Source organism: Ursus americanus, chromosome 23 (assembly GCF_024610735.1).
Source record: "Ursus americanus isolate L20-20 chromosome 23, mUrsAme1.1.p, whole genome shotgun sequence".
NCBI classification, from domain to species: domain Eukaryota; kingdom Metazoa; phylum Chordata; class Mammalia; order Carnivora; family Ursidae; genus Ursus; species Ursus americanus.
In genome coordinates, this window is record NC_142149.1 from 22,446,488 (window position 1) to 22,460,081 (window position 13,594).

Below are 13,594 nucleotides of genomic sequence, written 5' to 3' on the forward strand. Positions count from 1 at the left end.
GAAGAGGGAATGAGCAAACTCTAAGGGCCAAATGGCATACAGGTTAGCTTGCTAAGACTGGAGAATCTATGTTAAAGGGTAAGAAAAACAAGTCTAAGAACAGTTCATGGAGAGCCTTAAATGGTAATAAATCAAACATGCTTTAACAGACAAGAGGGAACCTTATGGGTACTTGCATAATGAGAATAACTTCGTAAGAAGCTGAGATACAGATGGACTAGAATAAAACGAAACTGGAGAGTTAGAAAAATAGGGAAGCTGCCGTGAAATTTTTGGGGGGAGAGAGCTGCTGGGTCCTGATGCCAGCACTGCCATTAATTAGCTGTATGATTTTGGGCAAGTCACTGAATCTATGTGTGCCTGTTTTCTCATTGTAAAATGGGCATTATGGTGTCTGCCTAAAAGAGCTGTTGAAAGGATTAAATGAATTAAAATATGAAAAGTGTTTAGTAAACATGCAATACATTATCATTCAATTATTAATTCAATTAACATATTATTAAAATTATTCTTATTATTATTTCTATGACCTAGAAGTGGTCATAGAGATGTGTAACAAAAGGCCTCACCTCACATCTTAGTTTCAAAGGATTGCAGCTGTTCAGTATGTCCTAAAAGGTATGCAAGATTCAGAAGACTAGAGGGGAGGCCCAGTGTCCAAGACAACGGTCCCTGGTCTCACAGGGCAACTGAGCACCAGAAATGTGGCTAGTCAGAATTGAGATGTGCGATGAATATAAAATACACACTGCATTTCAGAGCCTCAGTATGGAAAAAAAAATTCATTATTTTTTATTTGATTGCATGTTGAAATGATAGTTTAGATATGTTGTGTTAAATAAGATGTGTCAATTTCACTTGTTTCCTTTTTTTTTTGATGTTTTACTAGAAAATTTAAAGTTACTTAGTTGGCTCGATTGTATTTCTACCATACAGTGCTGGTCCAATATATCATTCAGCATTGAGCTTTGGAAATTCAGGGGTTCTACATGAGAAGGTTCTTTAAAGGAATGTGGGGATTATGGATTAATGTCTTGCCCTTGACACTTAAAAAAATATAAACATCTGATACATATTTATATATAATTAATATACATTTATGTTAAAATATGTATCAGCCCAACTTGTGAGATATCTACAGAACTAGCTGAACCACAGTTAAAGAGGCCATAATTGGTAAAGGGTCTTTTAGTTTAAAAAAACAGAAATAAAGATGAAACGGGAAAAAGGTGAAACATACCTTATTTTGAACATTAAACTATGGAAACAAAAATCTTCCTCACTTCCGAAATCACTCCCTCCAAGGTCCAGATCGCATTGGTCTAAATAACCTGGATTATTAAAGGTTTTCTGACAAATTTTTTCATAACCATCTCTTGAAGTTGCTACTTAAAATAGGAATAATTACTGCCAAAGAGCCTCCAGTCAGTGCTTTCTGCTGATCTGGAGGTAAAAATCTAGTTTGGGGTTTTGCTCCCAATTGATGTTTTAACATTTTACCCTGACTTGTATCGGCCAATTGCATAGGCTTCAACTTCCAAGTACAGCTGGGGGTGGGAGTGGGTCCTCACACGCCTTCCCTCCGCTTCTCAAATCCTTCTGGGCTCCTTCCGGCTCGCTACGAGTCCGCTCTCCCCAGTGGCGCCGACAGGTGCAACGCAGGGAGACGCCTCCCGCCCCCAGCACGCGCCCGCGACCCCGCACCCTCTCGCCCAGCCGGCCGCGCCCTCGCCGCTCCGCCCCCTGCCCCGGCGCGCGCGCGCACACCGGCGGGGGCGCGCCCGGCCCGCGGGGCCGCGCACGCAGCTGCCGCCGCCACCGCCTCCTTCCCTCCCTGCAGGCCCTCCTCCCCTGCCCTCCCCTCCGCCCCCTTCCCCGTAGGCAGCCAGCCCGCCCGCCCGCCCGCCCGCACTGCCTCCCTCCCGGCCCCGAGCGCTCCGGCTGGGTCTCTCCCCCGCCCCCTCCCCCAGGCTCCCCGGTCGCTCTCCTCAGGCGGTCGCCCGCGCTCGGTGGATGTGGCTGGCAGCCGCCGCCCCCTCCCTCGCTCGCCGCCTGCTCTTCCTCGGCCCTCCGCCTCCTCCCCTCCTCCTTCTCCTCCTCAGCCGCTCCTCTCGCCGCCGCCGCCGCCTCCACAGCCTGGGCCTCGCCGCGATGCCGGAGAAGAGGCCCTTCGAGCGGCTGCCTGCCGATGTCTCCCCCATCAACTACAGCCTTTGCCTCAAGCCCGACTTGCTGGACTTCACCTTCGAGGGCAAGCTGGAGGCCGCCGCCCAGGTACGGCGACCCTTGGGCGCCGAGGGCGAGCTTCGGGGCAAGCAGTTAGGCCGCGGGCTGGGCTGGGGGCCCGGCCGGAGGGCGGGCGGGCCGGCGGGCCTGGGCGCTGAGGGCCTGGGGCTGGCGAGGCCGGCTAGGGGACCGGCGCGCCCCTTTGGAGCGGCCGCGGGGCGCCCGGGCCGATGTGCTCTGCCCTGCTGGGCTGGGGCCCGGGCCGCGCTGCGGGGAGCGCCGAGGGAGCAGGCGGGCCCTGCCCGAGGGCCCCCCCGATCCCCCCCCCGGGAGGGCACACCTGTGCGGGGCGTCCCCTCCCCGACCCCTGGCCCTTCCGGGCTTGGTAGTGTTCTGGGCGAGGCTGGAGGCTGTTGGGGGAGGCCAGAGGGGTCATCGGAGTCCACGCTCTGTCTCAACCTCCTGACTCAGTTCTTTTCTCTGGTTCTCTCTACGCCCCACGGAGGACACATTGGAAGGGGGCGGTCATCTGGGACTCCGGCCGCCGCGCGTTAGCGAGGAGGGGAGATTCTAGAAGGGGGGAGAGGGTGAGAAGGAGAATGCTAATCCCAGGCAGCCTTGCTGAGTTCTCCCCGCCTGCTCCGGCCCAGGGGCTGGGTTTCCAAGATGATCCGCCCCCTCCCCCTTCCCCTTCCCCTCAAGTGACAGTGCAGCAGTGACTTTGTTCTCTCCTAACCTCTAGAGAAGCTGAAGGAGGACCCCATCTCCGCTTTTCCTCCCATCTTCCTAGCTTTGCAGCCTGTGAAGCAGGTGGATTTATTGTTACAGCGATGGTTGCTTAGCAGTACTCTCCTCTGAAAGAAGCTGCTAGTTTTAGCATACCACTGTTGAAAATATTCCATTACTCTCCATTGCAGTTTTTGGTGAATCATGCTCCCCCCCCAACATTATCTGAAGTATTATTTGATTTTGGAGACTATTAGTACTGATGCCCCATAAAGATCCCGAACAATAGACATTTGTGACATACTATGTTATATGATGTATTATGTGAAGTCGGTGATGAAAAATGGGAACTATTTAGTAGTTATTTTTAAAAAGAATGATGGTAAATATATTGTTTCATTTCTTTTTCTACTGCAGTCAGAGAGGAAAAACCAGTAGGCCTCAACCTTAAAGAACAGGGTGTATATAGCAGTGAAATGAAAGAAATGTATAGTGTTGGAATGAATTGAAAGTTTGAAGTTGTCTTTGAAAGCTGAGTACTCAGATTGAAAATATGTCTGAAAGTGTAGAATTAAAAAGTGTACTGTCATATATGGAGTGCTTGTGTGAAAACGTGAGGGCCCTAGGGTCCGGCTGCATCAAAAGGCAAAACTTACCCCTTGGAAAGTCAAGTGATTTTAAAAATTTCCATTAAGAATATGAATCAGAATGAGTGTATCTTCGGTCTAAATTAGGATTTGAGAGGGTTATTTGGGAGACTTTATTTAAGCCAAGTGACTAGAGTGTTTGATATATATTGGCAGGGGGCAGATGGGAGGAATTGTAAACAGTAGTGTGTCTTGTGACTTGGCAAGCCTTCGGGAAGAAGGACCTATGATGAATGAGTTCGCATTATGTGAAAAGACTAAGAGGAAAAAAATCATTTATTTCTTTACCTCATTAGTTAGTGTCACCGGTTCATAATTTTGAGAGGTATATATATTTAGAGAAAATTTTCAGGAAAAAAATTGTCAATAAAGATTTTTAAGTGATTATTAGGAAGTGATGATTTTAAGTGTTAGGACAGAACAAGATGTAGTGACATGCTTCTCCTTACCCGGTTTCTCCTTGTTTTTCCAAAGTAATGAGAAATATGTGGAAGGCTGCTTTGGGCCATTGAGGGAGCACATGGTAATATACTAGATATTAACAGGGAATTGTTAATTTGATATAAGGAAATAAATCTTTTTTAGTAACAGGAGCTTTTCAGAGCAGTTCTTTTCAGAAATTCTTTTCGGGCTAGGTGGCCACACAAATGAAAGATGGTATGAAAGTGAATTCTAACAGGTTTTATTAAAGAATGATTGGACTTTTTAATTGTGCAGATTGCCACCTTTGGGAGAGTAAAGGAGTTAATGTTGGTGAAAAGTTAACAGTAGTAAAAAGCATATATTTGTGTTTTTGAGATCCATGGATTGGAGCAGTAAGTTTGAATTGTGGCATTAGATGGTGTCTTATTGTGGAAATCTAAAAATGTGGACAGGATTATATCTCTAGAAATCTAGATTTATAACTGGTGTTGGGTCAGTTTCCTAACAGTTGGAATCGTATTACACAAAGTATACAAGTTGCTTGGTTGCTTTAGCTGCAAAATTTTATGATAAGCCCAGAGTATTTGTACAGGTTACATATTAGAAACTTAGTGGATTTTTAACCTGGTCTGGGGTGTGGACTCCTGGGGAAGGTGAAGAAATTAGTCAGTGTGCATTGACTTTAAAAGTAGTTGCCTTTTACATAAGTGTGTGTGGTCTAGGTCAGCAAGTTTTGCAAAAGTGTTACCACGGGCCTAGAGAAATAGGACATTGTCACCCTTCCCCTGCACCCCCTTTACGTTAGGATACTTGAGAGCAATGAATTTTTGTTAACTATTTTGAATTCAGACTCTCTTGCTTTGTGGATAATTCATTAAAAAACAGATAAGATGTTTGTATGAGAGTGGCTACAATTCCTTGTTATGAGTGTATTGTGGTTGATGCAGTAATTGGGCTTTCTCTTATGGAAATATTTAACCTGTGCCAAAAAAATTAACTTCATCCTTTAAGGCCAGAAGTCAGGATATAGTAGACAATCCCTGGCCTTTGCCAACAGAATATTCATGTTGGTGATGACTAAATTGGCACTTAGAGGAGAGTTATAGATATAGTAGTTTGTTTGGCAGGCTAAAACTTGGCACCTAAATGGATGTTATTGTCAACCCTGTGTTATGGCATTTTCTGCCCAAATTCTGCATATTTTCTTCTTCTTCTTTTTTTTTTTTAAGATTTATTTATTTATTGAAGAGAGAAGGGGGTATTGTAAGTGTGTGGGGGCAAGGGAGGAGGGGGAGAGGAGAGGGAGAGATAAAGCAGAGTCTGCATTGAGTGTGGAGCCCCACATGGGGTCGATCCCATGACCCCGAGATGACGACCTGAGCCAAAACCAAGAGTTGGTGCTTAACTGACTGAGCCACCCAGGCACCCCTTGCATATTTTCTATGCAGTCATTTTGGTTGTTTATTACTTAAAAAAGTGATAAAATTAATAACTTGTGCAGCATTGTGCTAGATCACTAAATGGTCTTAAGTTAAATTTGAGGGGCGCCTTCTGGGTGGCTCAGTTGTTAAGTCTGGCTTTGGCTCAGGTTGTGATCCCAGAGTCCTGGGATCAAGCCCCTCGTTGGGCTCCCTGCTCAGCAGGAAGCCTGCTTCTCCCTCTCCCACTCCCCCCACTTGTGTTCCCTCTCTCTCTCTGTCTCTCTCTGTCAAATAAATAAATAAAATCTTAAAAAAAAAAGAAAGAAATTAAATTTGAAAGATTGGTGATAAGAAATTGAACTTGTTCAGATCTTCTGTTGTTTCTTGAAATGTGTATGAGGAAACACCTCAATATAAGAAACTTTCATATGTTAAGCTTTATCTACTATTCATCTGGCAATGAGTTTTGCAGTGAATTTTCTAGATAAATGAAGCTTACCCTTTGAGGTACTTAGACTTTAAAAAATATTTACTGATTTGGATGGAAATGTTCCAAAAATGTATTATTTTTTTTAAACTGTAGTTCCTTATAATCTAGGCTTATTTCATTTCTTCTTTTTTAAAATACTGGACATCATCCTGGACATCTGTCACTGATACTTGTAACCACAGATTACCTAAAACTATGCACTGTAATTTATTAGTTTCATATCTGTTCTTTAGAGTTTTTTTGTTTGTTTTTCTTACTGTTAGGTTATTACTTCTTGCTGCTTACTATGCCTTGTTGCTGCCTATTGTGCAATTTATTCCCTCTTCTGTCTTAGTGAACTTGATCTGAAGAGGTCTAAGTAACCAGATAAAAAGCTTGTGTGGCCTTAAAAAGAAATTTCTAAATGAGGGTTTGATGGACTCTCTTCTGTGTGAAGGGAATGAGCTTTATTGTATGGACTTTGTATCATCTATTCTGGCTTTTATACAGGCCCCTTTCTTTCTTTCTTTCTTTCTTTCTTTCTTTCTTTCTTTCTTTCTTTCTTTCTTTTTTAACTTCCTGGTTCTGGATAATTGATATTGTCCAATACAACCTGGACAAATGTGATCATGAGTAGTAAATTATCTATGAAACTTCTCTGAACTTTGCTACATAAACAAGCCTGTTCTTACTATAAAGTAGATCTTATTCTAATCTGTATGTGAGTCAGTGGCAAAGGACTGAGTCCTTCTGATAGCTCTTTTATTGTTAACTGAGATTAGTTCTCTTGATCTTGGAGATTCAGTTTTGAACATCATTTAAGCATATAGCTCCTGGTTTATTTGGCTACTTGTAATCACTTTAAAAATTTACTTCAAATTAGGAAATATTTAGAAATACAGAAAAGTAACCCACCACACAGATTTAGCAGATATTAATGTTTTCCCCCCATTTGCTTCAGAGTGTGCCTGATGTTTTTTGGGTAATAAAATGTCACAGATACCACTAAAGTCCATTTCTATCTCTTCCCACCCCCACTCCCAGAGGTAATTTCTCTCTTTAGGTAGGTGAGTATTATTCCTGTATCTAGTTTTAAAGTTTTACTGCACATGTAAGTAGCCACAAACAATAAATAGCAATGTTCTGTATGTTTAAAATTTTTACATTAGTGGTACTATGTTTGACTTTCTGCAACTTGCTCTTTTCAATGTCTCTTTTGTTAGAAAACTTGGCTCAGTTTGTGTTTACTAATTATTTGCTCCTTATTGTCTTTAGAAATTACAGCCCTAGTCCACAAAGGCAATGATTATTACAAAATTTTAACGGTGAAATTGCTTGTAAGGCAAAGTGACTCAGGCTTCAGACTGACTGGTATTTGGAGTTGTCACACTGGAGATTTCTTTTCACTAAAATTCGAGGGCTTTGACAGTCAGAGAAAAGCCTCATGGGTCTTACTTACAGTACCCATAAGATGTATTTCTGAGTGATTATAATAAAGACTCATTCAGGAAAAAAAAAATCTCATATTGCTGCCTTCCTAACTCATAGGAAACTTCCATTGTAAGATTGTTACCACTGGTCAAGCTGCCTTCAGTAGAGCCATTGCTTAGTGTTTGGTTCAGTTGAAGTGCAGTCTGTATGGGGCTCCAAGAAGACTTACCCCTGGGTTTGAAACAAGGAAAGGAGACACTGTTGTTCCATTCTTTAATAGCATCAAACGGAGAAGTTGAAAATGAGCTTGTTATCCAGTATATATGCAACTTTAACATTTTGCTTCTATTTTAAGCTTGCAGATCTTAATGCTGAAATTCCTTTGAATTATTACCTGTATTTTTGGTAGTGGAACACATCACTAACATGATGATGTTAATATGTGAGAAATCATGTACTGAATCATCAGGTCAGTGCTATTGTTGGGAAAACGTCAAAAAGAGCAATGTTACAGTGTGGTAGCGAAGCACTGAAGTCCATAGATATTTTAAATCTGTACACGTATGCTGATATCCAAAGTACTATATAATATAGCACATAGTTTTTAAATTTTATATCATTCTGATAGACACTTTATAAACTGTTAGGTGAATGCTGTTAGATGATATTCAGAGGAACATCTTTATGATTACAGCACATTTAATCTTGGTCTCTGTATGTCTTTTTTTTTTTTTTTTTAAGATTTTATTTATTTATTCAGAGACAGAGAGAGGCAGAGGCAGAGGGAAAAGCAGGCTTCCCGAGGAGCAGGGAGCCCGATGGCGGGTCTTGATCCCAGGACCGCGGGACCACAACCCAAGCTGAAGGCAGACACTTAACCGACTGAGCCACCCAGGCGCCCCTATGTGTGTGTCTTAATAACAATATCTATTAACTGATTACTGTGAATCAGGCACTGAGGGCTAAAACAAGCACTTTCTGTCCTGTTTAAAATGCGTGTCTAATATGAGGCAAAATGTACTGTCAGATTTTTAACATTTGAGTAGCATTCTATTACTAAGATAAGTATTTTTGTTCCGTTGGTTCTTCCCTCCTACCCTTCCAGAAATGGCAGCATCTTAAAAAAAAAAAATTAGTAGCTATTCAACAAGCAGCTTAATTCAGTAGTATAAACAGGTGGGTTTTCCCTAAACACAAGAGGAGTTAGAATGTACTTGTAAATGGATGTTGTAGACTGTGTCTTTCCAAAGTATGCAAACACTTTCCCTCAGAATGTTATAGTAGCAGGGAGGCGAATGTCATTTGGCATATGTAGTGTTGTACAGGTATCTTGACACTGGAGGAAGCAGTTACCATTAACTTCACTGTAGATGTTGATGGATGGAAATACGGTTGCCTAGATAAAGATGAAGATGTGTAACTAAACTACTGTTATTATCCTGTTGGCATAAACTTCAAACCCTGGAAGGTTTTTATTCATTTTACCTTTTGGAGACACCTCCCTGCAGCCCACCCCAGCCTCATTAAGTGCTTCATTTCTCTGCGTTGCTGAATTTTTTTTAAGTGAATTTATAAATAGGCAGAGGGGCCTTTTTTGTTTGTTCAAATGTAGTGCTATAAATGGCCGGTTGGGACAGAAGAGTTTTAGTGCTATTTAGAAATGTTCCTAATGAAATAAACAGTATGAAGGAATATTACCACTTACAAAATTATTTGTTTGTTTGTTTATTTATTTAAAGATTTTATTTTTAAGTAATCTCTGTACCCAACATGGGGCTGGAACTCACAACCCCAAGATCAAGAGTTGCACGCTGTACCGACTGAGCCGGCCAGGTGCTCCTACCACTTAAATTTTTTTTTTAATTCATTAGGGGCACCTGGGTGGTTCCCTCAGCTGAGCATCTGCCTTGGGCTCATGTCATGATCCCTGCGGATGGGATCGAGCCCTGTTGGGCTTCTTGCTTAATGGGGAGCCTGCTACTCCCCCTCCCTCTGCCTGCTGCTCCCCCTGCTTGTGCAAGTGCTCTCTCTCTGTCAAATAGATAAATAAAATCTTTAAAAAAAATTCATTAAATGGCATTTTTGTTCAGAAACAGAGATTTATGAAAAAGATTTTTTTTTTTTTTAACTAAGCTCTACACCCAGTGTGGGGCTTGAACTCATGTCCCCTAAATCAAGAGTCTCACGCTCTACCAACTGACCTAGCCAAGTCCCTGAAAAGGATTTTTTTTTAATGAGCCAAAATAATTCCACGTTATGTGTTAGTGATTTTGACAGTCTGTTACAGGCTTATAAACATACTATCTGTAATTTAGGTCAGGTAATTTTAGTTTGAGATTAATCTTGTTTATTTATTGGTTATTAATAAAATGATTACTCTTCGGTATCATTTTTTCATACAGATATTACATTACTCATGTGTCCTTAACCTAGTTCTGTGGTCTGTTAGTGATCTCGAGGCACTATTGACCTACATGTGGGTTTTGTTTGGACTGCACAGTGTTTTTGCAAATTTTCTATTAGTTGCCATCAGTTACAATTTGGGAGATGGCACATAAAATCTAAAATTTGTGGCTTTTCTTTTTTCTCCAAGTGATCTGTCCAGTATGGGTCTCGAACTCAGACCCAGAGATCAAGAGTTGCGTGCATTACCAACTGAGCCAGCCAGGAGCCCCTGTGGCTTTTTTTTTTTTTTTTTGTAATTGGAAGATCTGTCAATACTAAGTCTGCTTCTCAGTATAGCAATAAATTGATTGGCTCCAAGAAGTGGCTACTTCCCCTTCTTTTATGCATAGCCTTCACCTGGCCTACTCTACTCACCTGTTTGGCTGGCCTCTGTAGACATTTGTTTGTGACTTAGGGTATCTGTACTTTATTTTATTTTATTTTAAAATTTTATTTATTTATTTATTTGAGAGAGAGAGAGAGAGGGAAAGAAAGAGCACTTGCGTGTGAGCTGGAAGGGGCCGAGGGGGAGGGAGAGGGAGAAAGATCTGAAGCCCACTCCACCTTGAGCAGGGAGCCCCATGCAGGCAGGACTCCATCTCACAGTCATGAGATCATGACCTGAGCCAAAACCAATACCCGAAACCAATACCCGACTGAACCACCCAGGAGCCCCAGTATTTTTGTTATTTTAAATTTAGATCATTCAAATGAATGGTCTGCAAATGAATTTGAGGTTCTGTTTAAATGCAACAAGTATATAAAACCAAGTCTACCACCAAATTTGAAAAGTGGAGAAGGGTTATGAATGAACGATTTGCAGAGAAAAAGCAATGGAAAAAAAAAAAAAAAAAGGAAGAAAGAAAGAAACTAAAAAGAGAAGATTCTTAACCAGTGTTACCAGTAATCAGGAAAATTCTAATTAAAGCAATGGTGGAATTCCATTTAATACCCATCAGATTGTCAAAAATTTTTAAGTTTTTTAGAGGATGATGAACATTATTCTTTGCTCACGGGAGTGTTAATTGAAATTACTCTAGAGCATAATTGGGATATTCTCGGTAAAGAAAAATGTGCATAAGAAAACATGGACAAGATATTATGGTACTATTTTATTTTAATTAATTAATTAATTTATTTATTTTTTAAAGATTTTATTTATTTATTCGACAGAGAGAGACAGCCAGTGAGAGAGGGAACACAAGCAGGGGGAGTGGGAGAGGAAGAAGCAGGCTCATAGCGGAAGAGCCTGATGTGGGACTCGATCCCGTAACAGCGGGATCACGCCCTGAGCTGAAGGCAGACAATTAACCGCTGTGCCACCCAGGCGCCCCTATGGTACTATTTTAAATAACAAAAAAGTGGAAATAATCTAACTTCCTTTAGGAAGGAAATGGATGAATAACTGTGGTTGTTTATAGAATGGAATACTACTCTGTAGGAGTTAAAATTAAAAAATTAGATCTACATCTGTTTGCATTTACCCATCTTGGAAACAATGTTAAATGAAAAAACCAGGTGTAAAGGTTATATACACTTTGATACTATTTGTATAAAATTAAAAACATTGTTTGCTGAACTTTATATATGTAGCAGAAGTACTATACATACATGAGAAAGAGCTACATTAGCCTTAGGAGAGTGGTTTTCTCCATGTAGTGAGGAAGAGAGGATGGGGCTTTTTTCATTATATCTGTATTTTATTTTGGGGCATCTGAAGCAAGTAAGACAAAATCTTAAAAAGTTTATTTAATTTTGGTGGTGAGTCATTAGTGTCTGTTATATCCAAAATGTTACTTTGGTAAGAGAAAAAATTGAAAGAGTGTCTTACGAAGTTTTGACATGGTTTATGATATCACTTTTCTTCCTCTATCCTTAAAGGTCTTATGATGGGTTTGATGTGTAGGTTGAAATACATAATAAATTGCAACATATGAGAAATGTTTCCTAATTAATTTTTAATTTGAAAACTTTTAAATGCTTTCATTTAGCTCATTGGTCAGATGTTTAAATTCTGTAAAATACTTAAGTGTTTATTTTTGCTTTTAATACAATTTGGAAAATGTGAATTGCCTTGGATTACTTAAAACTGCGGATTTATTTTTACCATTGATGTGTAAATACTCAGTCTAGGTTTTAGTGATGTCTGGGTTTCAAAAAAAATTCCCTGTGACATACATTAGGCCAAGATGAAGATGTACGTGTTATTAATCTTGGCTATTTCTGACACTGCTGGTTTTTCTTTTCCCCTTAGGTGAGGCAGGCAACCAATCAGATTGTGATGAATTGTGCTGATATTGACATTATTACAGCTTCATATGCACCAGAGGGAGATGAAGGTAAGAACTGTTTTCCATTTAATTTGCTGTGTGTATGATGTGTGTGTGGTGATATATACATTTTCAGATTAAGATATCAGTGTTTGTTACTTTAGAAATAGGAAACATTTTTAGATGTTCATGGGAAATATTTTAGTAATCTGTACTATGAGATAAAGGAAATGCCACATTCTAGTTCTACTTCAAACATTAACATATTTTGTAACCCTAGGCAGGTTACATTTTCATAACTGTAAAATGAATATAATACCATGCATATAAAGCTGAAGAGTTATTTTTTTAAAGATTTATTTATTTATTTTAGAGAGAGAGAGAGCATGAGTGGGAGGGGCAGAGAGAATCCCAAGTAGACTCTGCGCTGACTGTGGAGCCTGACGCAGGGCTTGATCCCATGACCCCGAGATCACAACCCGAGCTGAAACCAAGAGTCAGTCACCCAATCGATGGCACCACCCAGGCACCCCCAAGCTGAAGAGTTATTTTTAAAATAAGTGCTTTGAACATGAAAAATTGGTTCATCAAGGCGGGTTAGTTCGTATGTGGTTTTCTTAAAGTTTCTTTTTTTCCCTCTTGAACAATAGATTAAAATTGGGGTTATGAATCTTACTCATAATTGAGAGAAAAATATTTGCCTTATGGGATGGAATGTGGAGGTTAGAAGCTTAGAAGTTAGTTACAGAGTAAGAATATGTTAAAAAGAGACATTCTGTAGAATGTGTGAGAACTCAATTAGCATCTTTTAAAATGAGAACTATTTTAGACATTGTAATTACAACAAGGATTAAATTGAGTAGTCAGTTTTGGCCTGAAATCTTATTCCCACCTAAGCTACATTTTAAAAAGTTGTCATGTTTGGCATGAACTCGCAAGTGTATTAATATTGGAACTGAAGTGCTTTTTACTTTTGACAAAATGATTTTTTTATTAGTCTGCACTACTCTGAGACTTCCTCTGAGAAAATTTTTTCATTTGATATCAGGATGCCCGGCTGGCTCAGCTAGTAGAGTATGCAACTCTTTTTTTTTTTTTTTTTAAAGATTTTTTATTTTTACTTATTTGACAGAGATAGAGACAGCCAGCGAGAGAGGGAACACAAGCAGGGGGAGTGGAAGAGGAAGAAGCAGGCTCATAGCGGAGGAGCCTGATGTGGGGCTCGATCCCGGAACACCGGGATCACGCCCTGAGCCGAAGGCAGGCGCTTAACCGCTGTGCCACCCAGGCGCCCCTAGAGTATGCAACTCTTGATCTCAGGGTCGTGAATTCAAGCCCCACGTTGCATGTAGAGCTTACTTTAAAAAAAAAAAAAAAGAAAAGAAAATCTTTTCATTTGATATCAAATAAGTTACAAATTTGACCTTTTAGTTTGCATTTTGTATTGCTCTTTCTCCTCTCCTTTACACTGAAAAGAAGCATACAAGTAACATTTTAAGGCCGGGCAATATTTATTTCATGAATTTTTCTTAAATT

At 40.4% G+C, this 13,594-nt stretch overlaps 1 protein-coding gene across 1 annotated transcript in view; it reads left to right on the forward strand.

Moving 5' to 3' along the window:
* Positions 1-1,947: 1,947 nt before the first annotated feature.
* The window catches only part of NPEPPS (aminopeptidase puromycin sensitive), a 93,817-nt gene continuing 82,170 nt past the window's right edge, over positions 1,948-13,594 (forward strand). The window contains exons 1-2 of the mRNA XM_045813717.2: positions 1,948-2,274; positions 12,043-12,127. Coding sequence (XP_045669673.1) covers positions 2,014-2,274; positions 12,043-12,127 — 346 coding nt within the window. The 5' untranslated portion in view covers positions 1,948-2,013. The remainder of the gene's footprint in view (positions 2,275-12,042; positions 12,128-13,594) is intronic.